This window comes from Microtus ochrogaster, chromosome 16, assembly GCF_000317375.1.
Source record: "Microtus ochrogaster isolate Prairie Vole_2 chromosome 16, MicOch1.0, whole genome shotgun sequence".
In the NCBI taxonomy this organism is placed as follows: domain Eukaryota; kingdom Metazoa; phylum Chordata; class Mammalia; order Rodentia; family Cricetidae; genus Microtus; species Microtus ochrogaster.
Window position 1 is genome coordinate 2,843,051 of NC_022018.1, and position 20,561 is coordinate 2,863,611.

Here is a 20,561-nt window from a genome sequence, read left to right on the forward strand (position 1 = left end):
AAAAAAAAAAAAGAATCACTAGAACAAAGAACTGGTTCTTTGAAAAAAATCAACAACATAGACAAACCTTTACCAAACTAATCAAAAGGCAGAGAGGGAATACCCTAATTAACAAAATCAGAAATGAAAGGGGGGGGGGAACAACAGACACTGAGGAAATCCAAAGACTCATTAGGTCATACTACAAAAACCTGTACTCCACAAAATTGGAAAATGTAAAAGAAATAGATATTTCTTTTACATGTGGTATTTTCTGGATGGGTACCACATACCAAAATTAAATCAAGACCAGATGAACAATTTAAATGGAAACAGCATTTTACTGAAGATTCTGAAAAGTCACACATGCCAACAGGAACATTAACCATCTCTCCTTTAGCCCAAGGTTCCTTTTCGATTTCTCCCTGGGTCTAGAAATGGACTGGAAACATCATAGCCCTGAAAGGTCCTTGAGCTCCTTCCTTGGGCTCTTTGCAAAGGTCACTGTCTTTTTGTTAATTGGAAGCATCAAGCTTTGGTTGTGACAGGTCCTGCCATTAGGGAGATGCTCTAATTAGGAACTCAGCTGGAGAGAGTTGGGCCTAGAGACCAGGAAACTTGGGAGGGCCAAGTCACAGGGACTAGCAAACCTGTAACCACCATCAGCCCTCTAGGTGTGAGTGCAGTATTGAAATGTGTCACTGTTCACATTTGAATTATTATACTCAGCTAATATCTATCTGTGTGATGATATGTCAACATTTAATTCTGAATGAGTGTTAATTAGATGTTTTAGTGCTGAAATGATTTGTAACGTAAAATACTCAGACACTGTGAGATTCCCTCAATGTTATAACTTGCTAGTGCATTCAGAATGTGTTTCTCTGGGTTTGACTGCTTAATTCAAAGTATATGAATCCATTAATTACTGTCAGACTTGTGATATGCTGGTAGCTGGAGTCTGCCTGTCCCCAGCACAGAGCCTGGGAACTAGGCTAGTTTGTTCCTTTTCGCTTCAGAATAAACATCAGAGTGTTCTTTGCTTGCTCCCTTCTGTTCCCAGCTCTCCAGAACCAATTTGAGTAGCTGCAATGCCTGCTGTCTCTCTGACGTAGGAGCTGGGGCAACAGGCAAGCTCAGTGCACTGAGGTGCCCTGGCTTTCACCAGAAAGCTGTTGTTAGCGAGCTCATAGACCTGCTTCTTTCTGGTGATTATTTTTAATGATGCTTCCTCTGGTTTTAAGACCAGTCATTCTTTATTGAATTTTTATTTCAGTGTTTTTAATCATGATCCTGTGTGTGAGTGTGTATGTGGGGTGTGTGGGTGTGGGTGGGGCCATCATACATTGATCATTTTTGCTTCTTTTGTGTGTGTGATGCTGAGGCTAGAACTCAGGGTCTCTCACATTTTAAACAAGCTACTTCTTTCTGAGTTACACTCCCAAGCCCCAGACACGTTTTAACCCTTTTAAAGTGTACAACTCCAGGGCATTAAATATGTTCACATTGTTGTATAGTCATTGCTTCCACACTTCTGCAAGCTTGCTTTTCTTATCCTGATGACCCCCTGCTCCATTAAACGCTGTCTTCCTGTTCTCTCTACCCTGCCCACCAACCCCAAGCAACCAGCATTCTGCTTCGTCGTCCATTCAATATAACGTGGCGTTATACTGTATTTATCTTCTTGTGATTGGCCTGTTTCAGTCTATGTGATATCCTCAAGGATCATCAGAAACTTTTAATTTTGAAAATATTTTGTTTGGATTCAATCAGGTTAAAGCTGCTAACTCAAGCATCAAGAGTATTCCTAATTCTGTTTAAAAGCATTTTTGAGTGTCACCTGAGCAACCAGCAGGTTAAACTTTCATTTTGCTTTTATTTTAGCTAAAAGTCAGAGTTTCAGGTCTGGGATTGTGGGTGAATGGCTGTGCAATCATGGGGACCTGAGCTCAGATCCACAGTGGCCACACAAAAATCTGGGTATGATGCCAGCTGCCCCGGCACTAGAGGCAGAGTAGTGAATCCCAGGGTTTACTGGCCAGTCAGTCTAGCCTAATACAGGGTGAGCGAGAGAGCCTTTCTCAAAACATAGAATGGAGCGGTAACTGAAAATGACACTTGATATCATCCTCTGGCCTCCACAGGCACCCGCAAAAGATGAACGCATGTGCACACATGCGTGTGCACACACATACACATATACACAGGCACACATGCGTGTGCACACACATACATATGCACATACTCAGAGAGAGAGAGAGAGAAATGAACAACTCATTTGGTTAAAATCATTGATTGTTATAAACTAACTAGGGAAACCCAGGTGATTTCTTTGCATGGGAATGAGGAGTTCATGAAAGCAGGCTAATTTCTGAGTGCTTTCTAAACTAAACAGGAAAATGTATTTTAAAGGTTAGGTTTAGAGAAAGAGGTATTGCAATATTTTTACGCATTTGCAATTGCTACAAAATAAAAAAAAAAATGGGAGAGGAAACAAGATACCAACTGGGAATCTTACTATAAAAAAAAGTATAAACTTTCTTCATGCAATTCAAATTTTATGCTAATTAGCACATTTCCCCCCCTTGCATAAAGAAAACTGTAGCACCCTCCCTCTGTGGTGGGCTGCTTTGCTAGAAAATGCCCCCAGGAGCCAGTCAGAAGAATAAGAGCAGCTGGTTTTCCAAAAGTAGAAAGACGTGTGCTCAATGGAGTTCTTACTACTAATTGCTGAGGGCAAATCTGCAGATGTAGCTCCAGCTGGGAAATTACACTCCCGACCACTACCCATCGGCTCTGTTGTCCGCAACCATAAGCAGGAAGGCCTGCCTCTCCTACATAATAGACAGCGCGTTCTAATATGATTTAATTGATTACAGAGCTTGGTGTGTGCAGGAACAGTACTGTATTAGCGAGTGTTGTGTTAATGAAAATTAGAGACAGAAATAGGTCCTGAAATATATAATTTCCTAATGGTCCTCATTCATCAGGGGCTTTGCCTAGAACTCCAAACTCCTGTTGGCACCAGGCAGATAGCTAGGATCCACTGATCTCAGGTCCCTCTCTGAACGTTATACAACAACACTGTTAGGCTGAATTCTTCATGAAAAGGACAGTACAACTCCTACAGTACAGCCCCTCCCCCTGCAACCCCATTCTCCCCCCTACACCCCAACCCTCCCCTTGTACCCCGACCCTCACGCTGCATGTCACTCTGGAACTGTGACCCTGGGTAAACCCTTTCTCTCCTGTATTACTTGTGTCCGAGTGTCGATCACGGCAACGAGAAATTGAGACACCTAGTTTCAAATGCTCCTTAAATAACCAAATAAACGAGGAGGTGCTAGTGCATCCCTTTAATCCCAGGACTCAGGAAGCAGAGGCAGGTGGAGCTCTATGAGTTAGAGACCAGCCTAATCTACAGAGCAAGTTCCGGGAAAGGCTCCAAAGCTACACAGAGAGCCTTGTCTCGAAAAACAAAAACAAAACAAATAAACAAAAAAATGAATAAAACCTAAAACTAAACAAAGCCCTGATTTCAGGTATTTCTGTGTATTAAGTATCTATTTAGTGGTTGTTTTCTCCTCTGTGAGATGAAAATACTACTTGAGTTATTTTACCCAGTTCTACATATTCCGTGTTTTATGAAAGAGCTTCCTGCACCCTGGATCTTACATCATGAATATTACATACCCGTGGCCCGTTTCTAGCTGACTAATCTTGACTTTGCAGCCTTTTAGTGTACCCAGCTTCACGTGGCCCAGATTGTCTTTCCTTGAGTCAGTTCCCCAGGGGAGCTGAGCAGCTTAGAAGATGAATTAACCCCAGTAGGTCGGTCACTAGGGTGCCTGCCATGCTTCATTACTGAGCACGCCACACTGGTAGTGTTTTTCTAACCAATTCCCTGATCAGGTAACCTCTTTTCAATACTGAAATCTCAGAACCGAAGTCCTATCTTTCTGGAAGGTCAGAATTTTAGAACGGTGCACTAATAATGTTCTGAGGAATCACTGAGTCATTCTGCCCGCTAGAATACCTCACCCAATACTGACAAATCGCTCACGTAAGAAAGGCCTGCTGCTGGCAATGAAAACGTAAATAATTCATTTTTTTTTAAAGGGAAATCTAAATTATTTTAGAGTGTTATTTTGTTCTACGTGCAAGTCCTTTTTTTCAACTCTAATTCCTTTCCTGACTTAACTCGCACATCAACTTTTACTTCGTTAGTTTGTACTCACAGTGAACGAAAAAGTCTTTGAGGAGACTTGCTCATTAGGTTTCTTCATTACATGGAAAACAATATAAAGGTTAAAACAACCATTTATAAAAATGTGCGTGTGTGTGTGTGTGTGTGTGTGCGCGCGTGCGTGCGCGTGTACGTATGTACAAACTATCTTTGCTACATCAAAGATATGTTCAAAATTGAAGTTGGCATGACGGTGCAGGCTGGTAACCTCAGCTTCTTAGAAAGCTAACATATGAGGATCCTCAAGTTTAAGGCCAGGTGGTACCATAGACTGACTTCAAGGGTGGCTTAAAATTCAAAGTGAGTTCAAGGATAATGAGGGTAACCTAGAGAGACCCAGTGGCGAGTAAAATATTGCTTAAAAGGGTTGGAATGTAGCTCAGTGGTAGAACATTCGACTAGCATGTGCGAGGCCCTGGCTTTATTACCTAATAGTGGGGAGGAAATCAGTGTTTATTTAGACTTACTATCAGTCAGAAGAGCTTTCCATTCCCATTCATAGAATCACTAACATTATAATTTTTAAATATGAATCACTTATTTTATCATAATTTTAGTATTTTTTACCCACACGAAAAGTAAATGTACTTACAGGTAGACATTATCAATGTTTCAGTCTTTTCTATCAGTGTCCTCATAAATATTTGCCCCGACATAATCCTTTTGAGACTTTGTCATTGTTTCTGAGGGTTTCTAATAACCTAAGTGTTACTAAACGGGTGCTCACAAGAATAACTATTGATACAGGTCTTGAGACAAGGGAATGGAGCTTCACAAATGTGGTTGCTAGTCAAGCTGTTGGCAAGGTGTGTGATATCAGTGTTACCGCGTCTTTTCTTCACTGTGAATGGGTTCCTTATAAAGAGTGTCACTAAGGAAAATGGTATTTTGTTTAAGGTAGCAGGATGGCATACTTTCTCCAGGTACCTGGGGTTGTTGGTTTCTTTGATGAATTCTTTGTTCAGATCATTTGTCTATTTATGCCTCTTCATCTCTTACTGGCTTTCTCACCAGTTAATATGCCTCGAGTATGTGCCAAGGAAATGTTAGATGAGGTGAACTCTAGGACCAGAGCCATCTCCTTTCACAGCAGTGTGCAGGGAGCATATGGTGGCTGCGCCTCGTATCTGTGGGAAAGCTCATCTTGGAAGGCAAGAGTAAAGATTCCTGTGTTTCACAGATTTGCAGCTAAAGAGAAAGCCTCGCATGTTCATGTACCGTCCCTTTACATGACTGCTAGAAATTAACGAATAGAGCGCTCATTAAGATAATTACATGGTGTTGTATGTGTTCAGTGAAGGGCACTCATAGGGCCTGGGGCTTTGTTTCAGTGACAGAACACATATTTAGTATGCTCGAGGACCGGGGTTCCCCACAATATGAATGTATGAATATGTGTATATATACATGTACGTAAATTATGGTTATATATTTTACACATTCAAAATTACTTGAAGAGCTATTTACTCCTTGTACAGACTTGATGTTTTATTCTTATCATTAGTACTTACTAGTTATATAAAATGATGTTTTCAAGACATTTTCATGTATGTGTATAATGTGCTGGGCCATGCATGTGCATAGTGTACTGGGTCGTGCATGTCGGTAATGTTCTGGGTCATCTTCATGACTCTGATGCCCTGTCTCTCCTTAGTCCTCCCACAAGATGCCCTGCATCTCCCTAAATAGTACCCACTCTACATTCATGTCTTGCAGTTTAGGTTATTAGATGAGTTGCCTTTGGGTATGCTATGAGTCATTGTTAGATTTAGGGTTGGAGCCTTTCATTCCTAAAAGGAGAAAGTGAAATTAAAGAAGTCTTGCACACTAATAAACTTTAGTGATAGTGTCAAAATATGAAATGCCTGACTGCTTGGAAGGAGGGTGAGATAAAAATTTTAAGTATAATAACATCTTTCTCACTCGGAGTGGCTAGCTTGTTACGCAACGTGGTTTTTCCATCAACTGACCTGTGGTCAACATTTGCAGAAAGTTAATGGAGTTGGTATTTACTGAGGCTTATGATAAAGCAGGAGGATAAATGCCTGCTGGAATCTTTGTTTCAGTATTTTACTCTTCATAAATATGTATCGCGGGCAGTCAGGTTTCTATTGGTGACTGGTTATGAAGAAAGAAACATGGGCATGTTTAATAATGTTTTAAAAGGTTTAGAAATGTTGCCACTAAAGAAATTTTAAGATGTGAGGGAGAATCTCTCTCTTCCTCTCTCTCTCCCTTTCTCCCTCCCTCCCTCTATTTATTCATTCAATAAATATTTATAGAGCATGCCTCCCATAATTCGAGACACTTCTGACATATGAGCCAATGAAACAGAAGGAAAACAAAAACCTTGTAGACTTAGTAAGTGTATTAGTGGAGTGAGGGCATAAGCAGAGTTAAGAGAGAAGTAGAACAGAATTCCATGTGCTCAGTATTTCTGCAGTAATTTTTTTCTACAAAGAAGAATAAAACAGACCAAAGTTGGCAGAGCGAATAGAGTCAAAGGAAGAGAGAGATACGATCATGTGTGAACAGTGGCAACAATAGTGTCTGTGTGTCTTAGTTACTTTCTCATTGGTGTGAACAAGGAGCTGAGAGTAAACAGCTTTCGGGGAAAGGATTTATTTTGGCTCTGGTTTGAGGAGATGATCCATCCTGGCAGGGATGGGATGGTGTCTTGGGACTCTGCTCATGAAGGTAGGAAGTTTGCAGTGTGCTTTGCTGGACCAGGCAGCAGAGAGAGAGGTTAGCTTACCTTTTCCTTTTCCTTCCATGGTTCCATCAGAACCCCAGTCCATTAGATTGCTGCCCACAGTCCAGGTCCATCTTGCTCCTCAATTAATCGTCTATGAAACAACTTCATAGACACAGAGCTCACGTCTCTGAACTTGAAGCCTGCCATTAAAATCTGTAATACTTTGAGCTTTAATGCTAAGAGGTGCAGTGTTTCCTGTTGAACAGAAAGGTTACTCTGGTGATGTTGAATTCTTGCCCATTCAGTGTAGGCTGGCTGCCACCGAGGCTTCTGAAGGCCAGCTTGCCAAAGTTACACTCATTTCCAGAGAGGAGAGAAACATTTTAATACCGGGTTTCTTGACTCCCATTGTTCTCCCATTCTACCATCTACTTTTTATCATAGAGAAGGGACGAAATAATGTGTCACCGCTTTGGATACTCTGAGGAAAATATCAGAGTCACAGCCAAATCTGCAAAATAGCATTGCATGAATAAATGTGAAATTGTCTGTTTGATTGGACCCTCGTTGTTTGTTCGTTATGCCTTTTGGCAAGGTGAAATTTGGAAAACAATGAAGGTGCTAAGTGGGGCACACACACACACACACACACACCAAACTTAACAAAGATGACATTACTAATTAGAAGTCATTAAGGTGTCTCACCACTGTGAGAAATTGCAGCACCTATGGTGGGGAAATAGAAAAGCCTGCCTTTAACTAGTAGAAATATCAGTGGAATGCAGAGCTTCGTTCTGACTTACGTTTGTATACCAGCCCATGATGGGACATGGATTCATTTTGCCACTCGATTGTGAGCTGCATAAGTTCAGATGACCTCATTTAACTTTGTGGTGCCTCAGTAAGAATAAAGATGATTACAGATTCATTTGGTCAAGACTTGTTAGTACAGTGCCTGGTGCTATCATCAACACATCAGCAATCTCGCTGTCAATCACATACCAAGCCTAACTTTCACGGGTAGACCGCCCTGCTCACATAACCCAGAACAACCTAAAAAACACACATCTTAGCTTTCAAGAGGCAGTGAAAAATTTAAAAAGAAGAAACTTAAGAGCCCTGCTAAAGATGTTTCTAATAATGGGGATCGTGCTGATAGCAATATACATGACCCCCTCTAATTAAGAATAAGTGTATAAGTTCAGCAGGATGAGAACATGTATGTAAGAGTCTCAACATATTCCATGTATTTTTAAATATGAATCTACATGAGCCAGAGGAAAAGAATATAAATGAATCCTCCTGAAAATATAGTATGTCAACTACACAGACTTCTTTGCATTTATGGTGGCTAATCTTGGTTGTAAACTTAATACACTTGGAAAGAGAAGACCTCAAGTGAGGAATTACCTTCATCAGCTTGGCATGTGAATGTCTGTGAGCTATTTTCTTGATTCCCAATGCTCAAGACTACTGTAGATAATCCTTTTCCTACATAGGTGACTGTGGACAGTACCTTCCCTATACAGATGACTGTGGACAGTCCTAACATACTCAGGTGACTGTGGATAGTCCCTAACATACATAGGTGACTGTGGACAGTCCCTTCCCTACACAGGTGACTGTGGACAGTCTCTTCCCTATGCAGGTGACTGTGGACAGTCCCTAATGTACATAGGTGGGCCAGATTAATTAAAACAGTAAGGTACCTGGAACGTGAGACTGGGAACAAGCCAGTAAGCAAACTTCCTCTATGGTTTTGACTTCAGTTTCTGCTCATGTTCCCCTGCCCTGACCTCCTTCAGTGATGGACTGTGACCAGACATGTGAGCTGAGATAAACCTTTTCCTTTCCAGTGTTGTTCTTGGTCAGTTTCATCACATCACCAGAAAGCAAACAGTAATGGCAGCGAAGACCCCAAGTACATCCTGTCCTCAGTCTTAGCCTGTGCTGTTACGTCTGTCTTTTCTCTCAACACACCCCAGCTTGAATGAGTTCCTTAGTGTCATCTAAGATTGTCATTGCCCTACCTAAACACCACACCTCCGTCATGATCCTATCATCTTAGCCTTCTTAATGCTCTTCCATGGCAGGTATTTTTCTTCTAATCTAAGAAAACAAACAAACAACAACAACAAAAAAAAACCAGCCTCCTTCAGTCAAGTGTAATGTTAGCAGAGCACTTGCATCTTTTCCAAAGCTACATCCCCCATCTTTGGTTGGTACAACAACAGTCTCAAAGTAGTATGCGTTCAGTAAGGGCACACGGTTTGTTGCTTTGTGGGATTTTTAACTTTAAAATCTGAGCTCTTCATCAGTGTGTGCTATCGTGCTACAATGTTTATAAATTTTCATAATCCCTTAATAAACTTGAAACTAGCATATTGACTTTTATATAATCATAAAAGGATCACCCAGAGTTGACCCTGCAAGAATCCCTTATTGCCATTTCTGTTACTGTTTTGGCATTGAGCCAAATAATAGCCAATCATGTTTGAGATGTTTATCACACAAATTTGAATTGTGTTATGTGACATTTGCAACTAAAGTGTACAGTAGTTAAGAAAATATGCCTCATTTCAACATCTATCATTCTGGATGTTTAGAGTCAAGATCTGTCATTGTTGATAAATAGTTCATGGTTGTATCTGTGAAGAAATCCAAGAATGAGGGAACTGCCAATAACATTACTTTAAAAACAAAACAAAACAAAAAACTACATCACTTCTTGAACCAAAAAAAAAAAAAAGCAATTCTAAACTCCAGAAAGAGATAGTGATGAAGACAATATGAGAAGTGAAAGAATTCCCTTCCCTAGTAGCAAATGGTACAAACTAACCTCCTTCCCCAGTGGTTCCTGTCTATTTCCCTCCTGAACTGTAAGGTGACGAGATGGCACTATGGTCCCATGATGGGTCCAAGCAGGGAAACAATTGGAGTCAGTCTTCAGTTGAGTTGGTGTAGTCTTAGGTAGAGGAGGAGGTTTGCGGTGTCCAGGTGAGGGATCCAGGTGACTCGAGAAAATCGAGAGGTTAAGTTGATCTTGCTCAAAAGCTTTGCTTTTGATTTCATAGGAAGATTCCTACAGAAATAGATGGTACCAATTGTAATTCAGATTGCCAGTCTCAAGTAGGCTTAGACCTCTTACCCTTTTGACTTTAAAGAAGAAAACACAAGAAGGCTGATGTAGGGGATATTTAAGATTGTAAAAAGGGACAGCTTCAAGAAAACAAAGTTCACAATAAGAAAAACACTGAAGAAGAAGGATAGTGTTTTGTGATGGGCACATTTGACACAAAAGCAGAAAGAGAAATTGAAGAACAGATAAATTTTTTCAGAATTAGCTCAGTTTTCCTGTAAGCAAGAACCACAGATGTACGGTGAGAGTTCTGGGGATAAATAGATGCTCTTGGGATGACCTATTGGTAGACATTAGGCTCCACTTGCACTTCGTAGCTATACAATCAGCAATGTGAATATGCAGAGGTAAAAGAGGAATATGCATAGCTGAAAGTGTGCTGTATCCACAAGGACAAATGCTACAATCAGATCATCACAGATACATTTTATAATGGACCCATCCAATAGTTATGGAAATGAATGCCAGATGTTCTCCACTCAGCACGATGACCCAGAAAGTCCATATGGTACCAAAGGCAAAAGCTTAATTGGATAGATCACCTTTCTCTGCGCAATTCCCTACACCCAGAAGGAAGGAGGTTAGGTGCAATGCTTCCGTTAGAAGTGTGACTTTCAAAACTGCAGCAACTCTGGACAGTAAGCGTTGTACTAGTCAACAGTGACTGTTCGGGATTGGAGAATTTAAGGACATGGCCACATTTCTCTTTCTACTATAGGTACGTATGTCTGCTCTGACAACTCTTTCGTGAGTCTATCCTCGTAGACATAGAGTGAGTTCTTGTGAAGAGGAGTTCCCAGTCTCATTTTGAAAGGTGGTCAGAGGGTAATACATTGCTGCAAATATTCAAAAGATCTTTGACAAACATCAGTGAAGTGAGTTTTAAAGACCACTGAACTCTTTAAACTTGGAAACACCAATAAAATGATTCGTCTGTGCAAAAGTTATAGCTGGTTGCTAGGAATAGACTCTACTTTGCTTAAAAGAGAGTGAAATAAACATGATTCCATGTCTCCTGAATTCTCCCTATGACATCAGGGTCTTAATGACAGAAACTCTGTCTTTTAAAATATTTATTTATTTATTTAACATTTATAGGTGGTTTGTTTGCATATATTTCTGTGTACCATGTGCATGCCTGGTGCTCAAGGATGCCAAAATAGGGCAGCAGATCCCCGGGGACTGGAATTCCAGATGGTCATGCGGGGTGCTAGGATTTGAACTAAGGTTCTCTGAATGAAAAGTTAGTGCTATTAACCGATGAGTTATCTGACCACCCCATATTTAAAAAATTTAATAATGAGTTCTTTTTATAGAGTGACAAATATATTAGTTTTTATTGTTAATGCAGAAGAGTTTCATGTGCATATATGATCGACTTTTGACAGCCCCCCCATGCACACCCTTTTACCCTCTCTCTCCCACTGATGACTTCTTTTCATCACAGCTTCCTCCTACTTCCATCCCCCCCCTCTGTGTGTGTGTGTGTGTGTGTGTGTGTGTTTGTATTTTCCACTGAGTTTAACTTTAGCTGCTTTCCTGAGCATAAGCCAGGAAGAGTTATGTACTGGAACATGGGCAACATATAGGTGGCTGACTGCTGAAGAAAATGACACCCCTCTCCCCCAGTGAGAATTACCTTCTTCTAATCCCTCAGTGGGGTGCAGAACCTCATGAACTCCTCCAGCATGCGTGGTGAAATGGTGTTGGCTCTAGTCTTATGGTGTTCTTGTCCAGGTCCCCAGAACAGCAGCGAGTTCATTTGCAGTTGGTGGTGATCAAAGTACAGAGGATGAGTGACTTTGGAGTCCTGGGTCTGAAAGGAGGTCTTGTGAGGAAGCTTCTATGTCACTGTTTCTAAGGTCCAGGAAACAATGGAGAAGAAGAGAGGAAAGAATATAAGGGTTGGAGGATAAACAAGAGTTCGTGAGACTGGCATTCTGGATAGACAGAACTATTACGCCAAGGACAGAGTCTTTTTATCTGCACCAGGATGTGAAATGAACCTTAGCTGTTTGATTTTAGATGCCCACACTGGTAACAATGGGGACCCAGGGCCCCTGCGGAGTCTGTGCCTCTTGATTATTGCCCAGTTGGATGCTACAGCTGTGAGAAGTTTTGGAAGACTAGAAACCTTTCTGTGTTGGGGATTAATTTGTTCTTTTTATATTTTGCTTGAACAACAAAAAAAATGCAAGGAATTTTTAAGTCCCTGACACTTTACGTTAACTTCATAACAATATAAATAAGCCATTACCTTATGTCATAATATTGAGTTCAGATTCAGTTAGTTTCTATTATTATGTAGTCTCTGCTTTATGTATTTCGTAGCCTTTGGCTCCTGTAAATTAGTATTAGCTGAGTGTCCAAAGGAAGGGAAGGGAGGTAAAGAGGTCATTATTATTATTTTAATTAATTAATTTGTTTATTTTGAGCCAGCATCTCATTATGTAACCCAGTCCGGTAAAACTCGTGATCCTCTTGCCTGTGCCTCCTGAGTGATGACATTAGAGGTGTATGCCTCTTTGCCCAGCTAAGATTTTCTGAATAACACATTTCTTTTATTTGTGTGAGACTTTACACAGCAGTCCCCTGCCATACTCAAATAGATACAGTTTGTTCTCAAATTTTATGAAACTTAGCAGCATGCATTTTTCATAAGAAAACATTAAAGATGTAACCCCATTCACCCAAGATGTGGATGCCCCTCATCTTTCCTCTAAGTCCCAGCCCCCTTATCCACAAGAAGAATTTGGATTCAGTGTATCCTGTGGATGTTAACACTAGCTAGTAAACCAGCAAAGCTTTGAAAGGTCCTTATCTGTAGCACTACAACAATTCCCACACGTATTCGAGTGATGGGTTCTCACTGGGAGAAGGAGGCCAGTCATTTTGAGCTCCATCAACTCCTTTGCTTTATTAAGCTGTGATTACTATGTGCCCTAATTAAATGGCCACAGCTCTGTCTTGCATCTTGTTTATAAAGATTAGTTTCAGATAGGATATATTACAATATTCTATTTTGGCTGTTTAATATTGTGTGTCATGTTTATTATGATTATATGAATTATTATTTATGGCATGGCAAATCTCGTCTGTGGCAGGGAATGGGAAATGATTATTCAATGAAAAGATGATAAGTTTTGTCTTTGAGACATGGCTTCATCTGGAACAGAAAGTTGATGAACATGCCCCATGCCTGTTATGGTAGGAGCTGAGAGACCCTCCCAGCTGTTTACACTTCGATGGAAAATGGCAGTTTGACATAAACCGACAGTGTGAAGCCAGCACTGTAAAGAATCTTCATGTGGAGCATGCCCAGTGCAGGGAGTGCATCCTCCCTCCCCACCATCCCTCTCTAGATCTCTAAAGATAAGGCTTGAACTTTACACTTGGAAATACCAGGGCATAGTCTGGGTTTTTTTTTTTTTTTTTTCCTGTTTACTTTTTTTTTTCTAAATGTCCTCTTGAAACTAATGTCCTTTAACGAGCCAAATGCAGGGAAGAGAGTATTTAGAGTAATCCAATGCATTAAGTTTAAACAAGTTGAAGCCAGTCTCTGCACTTGGACCTGTCTTTATTTTGAAAGCAATAGAAATCATTAGATTGTGTGTGTGTGTGTGTGTGTGTGTGTGTGTGTGTGTGTGTTTTCCTCCTTGAGATGGGAAAATAAGAAGATTCTCCTCTGACAGGAGTCAGCTGGGGCTGGGAGTGAGCGCCCCAGTGGGAGAAGGGGACTGGGAAGAGGGGCTTCCTAGAGCATGGATAGCAAAGGTGCTGGGATTCTCCAGGGCTCAGCGCGCGCTGAGGATCTGTGCCCGGGGCTACAGCTGCGGACGCTAAAGGCTCTGTCCGGCTCATGAAGGCCACCTGGATCAGGCTTCTGAAAAGAGCCAAGGGAGGAAGGCTGAAGAATTCGGACATCTGTGTAAGCGAGAAGGCTTTTTGTTCGGGGGAGACACTGTTTTCTTTGCTTTTCTGTTGTTGCAGCAAGTGCCTGCGGAGAGGGTGGTTTGATTTAGTTAATACGCTCATGATTGCATGAGAGGGAGCTCGGGAGATTCCTGTCATTTTTCTGAGCTCCCTTGCCTGCGTTGTGATTTATTACCAGAGGAAATCTCCCGAGCAGGTGTTTTTTGCAGCCAGCTCGTGCTAAATATCTGCGTGCAGGTATTTTTGAGTATGTTTCTGAAAGTGGGAGGGAAGCGGACTGGAGAGTCTTACCATCAAGTCGGAGAAGGTAGCAGGTGAAGCCGAATGCTGAAAGCATCGTTAAGATGATAATGGAAGTTGTATCGTAGCCGTTAGATCGTGGAGGGTTCAAGTTTGTAACTCGTCAGATTGCTTTGGGTGTATTTTGTGGGTCTCTCTGGATGTAAACACTTGCTTCAGCCCTCTTGCAGTTCTTGGAGTTCTCCTTGAAACACCTCAGTGCCCTTCAGATCTGCACTGCACCACAGAGTCGATTTAATGATAAAGGAACAAATAGAGGCTTCCAGAAGGGCTCATTTCTGGTAAATGAGCCTGGGAAGGAAGGGTGTGTTGGTACGCATAACTACCTAAGTGAAGAATCCACAGAGTCAAGTGGGGTTTTCTAGCTGAGATGCAGCAAAATGCATCATTTGCTCCTCTTTTCAGGAATTTCCAGCACATCCAGGAAGCAAACCGACACACCAGCGAGGCTTCTCCAGGGCGCCCATCACATGCTGGATCTATTTTAAAAATATCCCTTCTCGTCTTCAGGGTTCGGCAGACTCCTACACCAGCCGTCCATCCGATTCAGATGTGTCTTTGGAAGAGGACCGGGAGGCAGTACGTAGAGAAGCTGAGCGGCAGGCCCAGGCACAGTTGGAAAAAGCAAAGGTAAAAATATCTGTTTTGGGGGAAAAGACTCTGTGTCCCTGAGGGCCTGTCTGGGAATGTATCCCCCTAAACTCACACCTGGTCCACTGGAGTGTTCCATCAGTTGGCTCAACGCAGGCATAATTAAAGGGAAATGTGATATTAGTAATAATCTTTAATGTTGTTTTATAATCTAAGCAACTTGTTTCCATGGTGGGAAGTCAATTTAAACACTAATAAAAGGATCTCCGAATACAAAAAGAGGAAAAAGTGAATGTAATACCAAAATATTTTGCTTGATCTTGCCATGAGCCATCTCTGTTTACAAGTCTTGATGCTAATGTTTATTTCCCCTGCCTAAAACAAGTGTTCTCCTAAAGTTTACCTCATAGGTGTTTTATAATGCTATCTCCTTATGTGTTTATTTATGCTGCTTTTGAGAAATAAAGCAACGAGGGTTTCGTTGATTAAACGAAGCCTCCCCCTGGAAAGTTTTCCTCCTTTGTTCCATGATGAGGAAGTGCGTGCTTGCTCACAGAGGAGAAACTGCAAATCAGTTCTGAGATCAATCTGTAAAAACTTGATCTCTGGCTGGATTTCACTTAGGCTATTAAACGAGGGCAAAAGTCATTACTGGGACAATTGGAATTCTATTAGCCCCTGCAGTCACTTGAATAATAGCAAATTTGAAAGCATAGATTGTTGTTTAAGTTGAAGGTATCTTGGTTTGTAACTTTTGAGTGGACGTATTCCAACATGGTTATTGGTTGCCTTTTGGGGAACAAAATGACTGCTATGAAAAGGAGTAAGCGCGACACTGATCTTGCTGGGAAAACCAGGACAGGATCCAGTGTTTCTGCTGGCTGCCGCATCCCTAGGAGGAGGGAAGTCTACGTCTGTTGCTATGGGAATGGTGGCATGGCTTGGATGCGTGGACAGACCTTGTGCGATATGGCCTCTAGCACAGCTGCTGCAGTGGTTACCAAGCTACCTTGACTTCTGCAGAGCAGCGCTTCTGCGTTAACAGCTGGCAGGGAAGCTGTCTCCAGGTCTCCCAGCTTTAATTGCTAGACACACCTTAAGAGCAGCCGCAGAGAGGACTTTCTGGCCGTGGAAACTGAAAAGCAAAGTGAGGCCCAGTTGCTATCAACTTACGTCTTCACACAAATTAACCATTGGAAAACACTATGGAGCTGACATAAAAGAACTCCATGTAATGAACATTTGGTAACGTGAATCTGTCACAAGGGAACACTGCCATAGACGTGCTTGTAGTTTAGAGCCCTTTCCTATGTTCCATCTTTTGCACCTGAACCAAAAGAAAAGGCAAAAAAAAAAAAAAGCACTGTTCATTTCAAAAATAAGATTTTTCTATTTGCAGCTAATAGATGCTCACAAATGTAAACCATTTTTCAGGGTCATCCCCATTTTTCTACAGTGAGTTATAGACCTGGCCATGGAAATCTTTAATGATCTAACTGGTATATTTTTGTCCGCGGTTGTGCCCTGTTAAGTCGGGGACTCACTGGCGTAGCTATGGAAAGGTCTAAGTCTAGCATGCATCCAAGTGCGACTTCTACGTCAAGTCAGGTTCGTGTTCTTTCTCACACTGCCCGAAGACACTCTCGAGCAGAGCTCCTCGACCTTGCTAGTGCTGCAACCCTTCATACAGTTCCTCATGCTGTGCTGACTGCAACCATAAAATTATTCCATTGCTACATTATCACTGCCATTTTGCTACTTTTAGGACTTGTAATCTAAATATCTGGGGTGTGGGATGCCTAATACGCTAGCCTGTGAAACGGTCATTCCACCCCCAGAAGGGTCGCAACCACATGTTGAGAACCTCTCTGCTCGAGATGAAAATACTGTAAAATATGAAAGAACAAGGAAGGCAGAGTCATGGAAAAAAACCCTTTCCTATGTTTGATCAAAGTAGTTTATTTATATCCATGTGTCTGTCAAAGTAGGTCAATACCTTAAACCTCTGATGTGTTCCAACGACTAAATCTGGGGTGGAAATTTGAATTTGTTGTGATAAAGGCGGAAGGACTGGGATTTAAGCCTTTGTTTCCAATCATGGCTTGGTGGGCTTTGTCTCAGCTCTAGTCTCCTTGAAGACAGAATGCAAAGCATTAGAGCTCGGGCTTCCTCTTCACTAGGCTGTTGTTCTGTAGCTTCCTTTGTTCGTCCTACCATCATGCCCTTGTGGGACCTTTTCAAAATGAGGCCTTAGCATTTAAAAATGAGTATATTACAGCTGCAGGGTGTGGCTCAGGCAATAGAGCACTTGCCTAGCATATTAGCAGGTTCTGGCTTCAATCCCCAACACCTAATAAACTAGAAAATAGAGGCAGGAGAAGCAGAAGTTCAAGATCATCCTCAGCTACAAGGTGATTTGGATGCCAGATACATGAGCCCCTGTCACAACAAGTAAAAATAAAGACACACGAATTAATGACCTGATTTAAGTAATCTAAACATTTCCATATCTGCTCTGAAAGAATCAAACATTTTGTACCTATATTTTATTATCACCCCTCAAATAGAAAGGTATTACAAACTGTTAGTTTTAGTTGGCCAACAGATCACATTAATGCAGCTGTGATGCCTAGACTAGATAGACTTCAGCTGCTTTCGGGGCCTGCTCTGATATAAAGATGAACTACATTGTCCATTAATTGCCATAATCATACCTATGGAATAGGGCAATTGGCAAAACTAAAAACACTGCCTTCTGAAATTAAGTGACTTATGGAAGGTTATGTGACTATACAGCCACGCAGCCACTAGAACCCAGAATTTTCCTGCCACTTCGTCATGGCCTTGCTAAAATAGTATGCATTAAGTGGACAGAGCTCAGATCAGTTTTTGAGACTTTACTATCTGTGGATGACCTTCTCTTTTATCTCCATGTTGGTCCCGGATGTCTGATTTGTTCCATTCTGGCATCCTTTGCTCGTGCTGCCTAGATAAGGTTCATAGGCTTTGAGGCTGCTTTAAAGATGAGTGATGTGATTTAAGGGGTTCTCTTCTTTACAGTGTGACGTATGGAGATGTAACCCCCATTGAAAGCTAGCTTGGCGCATACTAGACACCAAATAAATGTTTATTGGCTGAATCAGAGAAGGGATGTGAAACTGAAAACTGTGACACTGTGACAAGGGTGCTCTTTTAGTTGGGTGCTGCAGTGACCTCTAGTTCTCTTCAATGGTTGCTAGTATTGGAACTTTCTTCTTGCTGTGCTTCAAGCTTGTTCCCAAAGTCCATGTGGTGAAAACTGAATCCGCAGTGCCAATGTTGGAAGGTGAGGTCTAATGTAACGTGTTTAGGTTATCAAGACTCCACCCTCTTGAATGTATTAATGCTGCTTCTGTACAAATAAGGTATTTTCTTTAAGGAGTAGGTTTCTCCTCGAAGAGAGTTTGGCCTTTTCATTTTCTTGCCTTGTCTTTGTTCCTCTTCTATGTGTTATTAGAGAGAGAGGACCCTCATCCTAGTCATTCTTTCTGTGCTTGTGATAAAATACCCTGACAGAAGCAACTTAAGGGAGAAGGGTTCATTCTGGCTCAGAACCCAAAGGTGCACCATCATGGTGGGGAAGCCAAGGAGCAGAAGCATGAAGCATCTGGTCACATCACACCACATCAGGAACAGAGAGAGATGGCTGCTGTGCTAATGTTCAGCACTCTTTCTCCATTTTAGGGAGTCTAGGGTCCCATAGTGGGTGGGTTTACCCACTCTAATCATTGTAATCCAGATAAGCCACACAGAAAGCCCATCCCCCAGTCATTCTAGATTTTTTTCAACCTGACAACACTAAACCTCATAGTCCTCAACTGACGAGGACCTAATTTCTCACTTCTCAGCCTAAATAACTGTAAGAAATAACTTATATTCTGCATTTAATAAGCAAATTAAGAGAAGGTGTTGTAGAATATTAATTTAAGATCGTTATATTAATTTACACTGTGGAATATTGGTTTAATAATGCACAGATGTGTTTCATTCCTTTATGTCATACTACTTTAACTCTGTGAAGCCATGTTACTTTGTCTGTCTAAAACAGCTGATTGGTGTAATAAAGAGTTGAACAGTGGTAGGCAGAGAGAGATCTAGAGGAGAAATCTAGAAAGGCAAGTGAGGAGTGAGAAAGGAGAAGGAGAGGAGGACACCAGGGAGCAGCCGCACAGCCAGGCAGCCAGCCGTGGAATAAGAAGGAAAGAAAGATATGTAGAATAAAGAAAGGTAAAAAGCCCAGAGGCAAAACTTAGTTAAAGAAAAACGGGGTAATTTAAGTAAGCACTGTAGGCTAGAGACAAGACAAGCTAAAGTCGGGCATTCATAAGTAATAATAAGTCTCCGTGTATTTACTTGGGATCTGGGTGGCAGGCTCCCAAAGAGTAAAAAAACAAACCAACTACAGACAAGTGAAAAAAAATGCATTCCATAGCTAGACACAGTAGTTCGTGCCTATAACTCTAGCATGTGGGAGGGACATGAGCACAAACTCTGCTCATATAACATTTTGGAGAGCCTGTCTCCAAAATATAAGATGGGGAAAAACCTGATACCTATTTAGAGTTGTACTATCAAGACTGCAGCCAAATTTAGGACATTTCATTTCCTTTATAAGAAATCCCAAGCCCATTAAGTTAATTCTCATTTTTTTGCAACTCCCCTGCCCTAGAAAGCTTTCAATCAACTTTCTCTCTGGTATCTCTTCTGGGTGTTGAATATATTTCCACTGAATCAGGTTATAACTGGCCATTTGTGACTGTCTCCACTCTCTTACCTAATGTTTTTATTGCTTATTCAGTAGCATCTATCATATCTCCATGTTTTTGTCAAAGACTATATCATAAACATCTGTATTTCACATTTGACAAATTCATCAATTAGGAGGCATTTGGATTGTTGATATTTTTCAGCATTGTGAATACTCCTGTTTTGAACATTTGCATACATGCTTTTTCATGGATAAGAAATATTTGAATTCATCAAATGTTGTCTTAGTCTTGTTGTCAACTTGGTATACCTGGGAAAAAGAAACCTCAATTCTGAAATTGCCTCTATCAGATTGGCCTGCGGGTGCCTGTAGGGAATTGTCTGATTGCTGACTAATATAGGAAGACCCAACTCACTGTAGACTGGTAATATCACTATGCAGGGAGTCCTGTGCTGTATAGGAAAGGTTGCTGAATGCAAGCCTGGGAGCAAACCAGTAAAGTACCATCCCCTTGTTGTTTCTGCTTCTAGCTGCCTTGAATGTCAACCTTCCATTTAACCTATAGGTTACCAAACCCTTCCCTCCCAGAGTTGTTTTTATCATGGTGTTTGATCACAGCAACAAAAAGCAAACTAGGACATATGTCTAGTTTGTGTATATGTCTAGAACTGACATTATTGAATCACACAATCACTTCTTTATTGAAAGAATAATGTTCTTTTTTTGCCCTCCATGCTTATCAAAACGATGCCATCTGCCCTGTAGGTAGAGACTATGTTGGGAAATCTGAATGTGGGGAGATTGCGGCACAGTCTCGAAGTGACATTCTCGGTAGAGTAGACTGGCATTTAGTTTTGACTGCTCTTTTCAGTAAGTGTGTCTACTGTATCAGCAGGGCTGTACTTGGTATAGTTGATATATAATAGGAGGA

At 41.3% G+C, this 20,561-nt stretch overlaps 1 protein-coding gene across 6 annotated transcripts in view; it reads left to right on the forward strand.

Annotated features, from left to right (window-relative positions):
- The window catches only part of Cacnb2 (calcium voltage-gated channel auxiliary subunit beta 2), a 231,558-nt gene that overhangs the window by 114,534 nt on the left and 96,463 nt on the right, over nucleotides 1-20,561 (forward strand). For 2 of the 6 annotated variants that reach the window (XM_005354643.2, XM_005354645.3), the window contains exons 1-2: nucleotides 13,713-13,987; nucleotides 14,803-14,922. In XM_005354643.2, the coding sequence (XP_005354700.1) occupies nucleotides 13,919-13,987; nucleotides 14,803-14,922 (189 nt within the window). In that variant the 5' untranslated portion in view covers nucleotides 13,713-13,918. Of the gene's footprint in view, nucleotides 1-13,712; nucleotides 13,988-14,802; nucleotides 14,923-20,561 lie in introns of those variants that run through there. The other 4 variants (XM_005354642.2, XM_013348963.2, XM_013348962.2 and 1 more) reach the window with 2 other exon arrangements.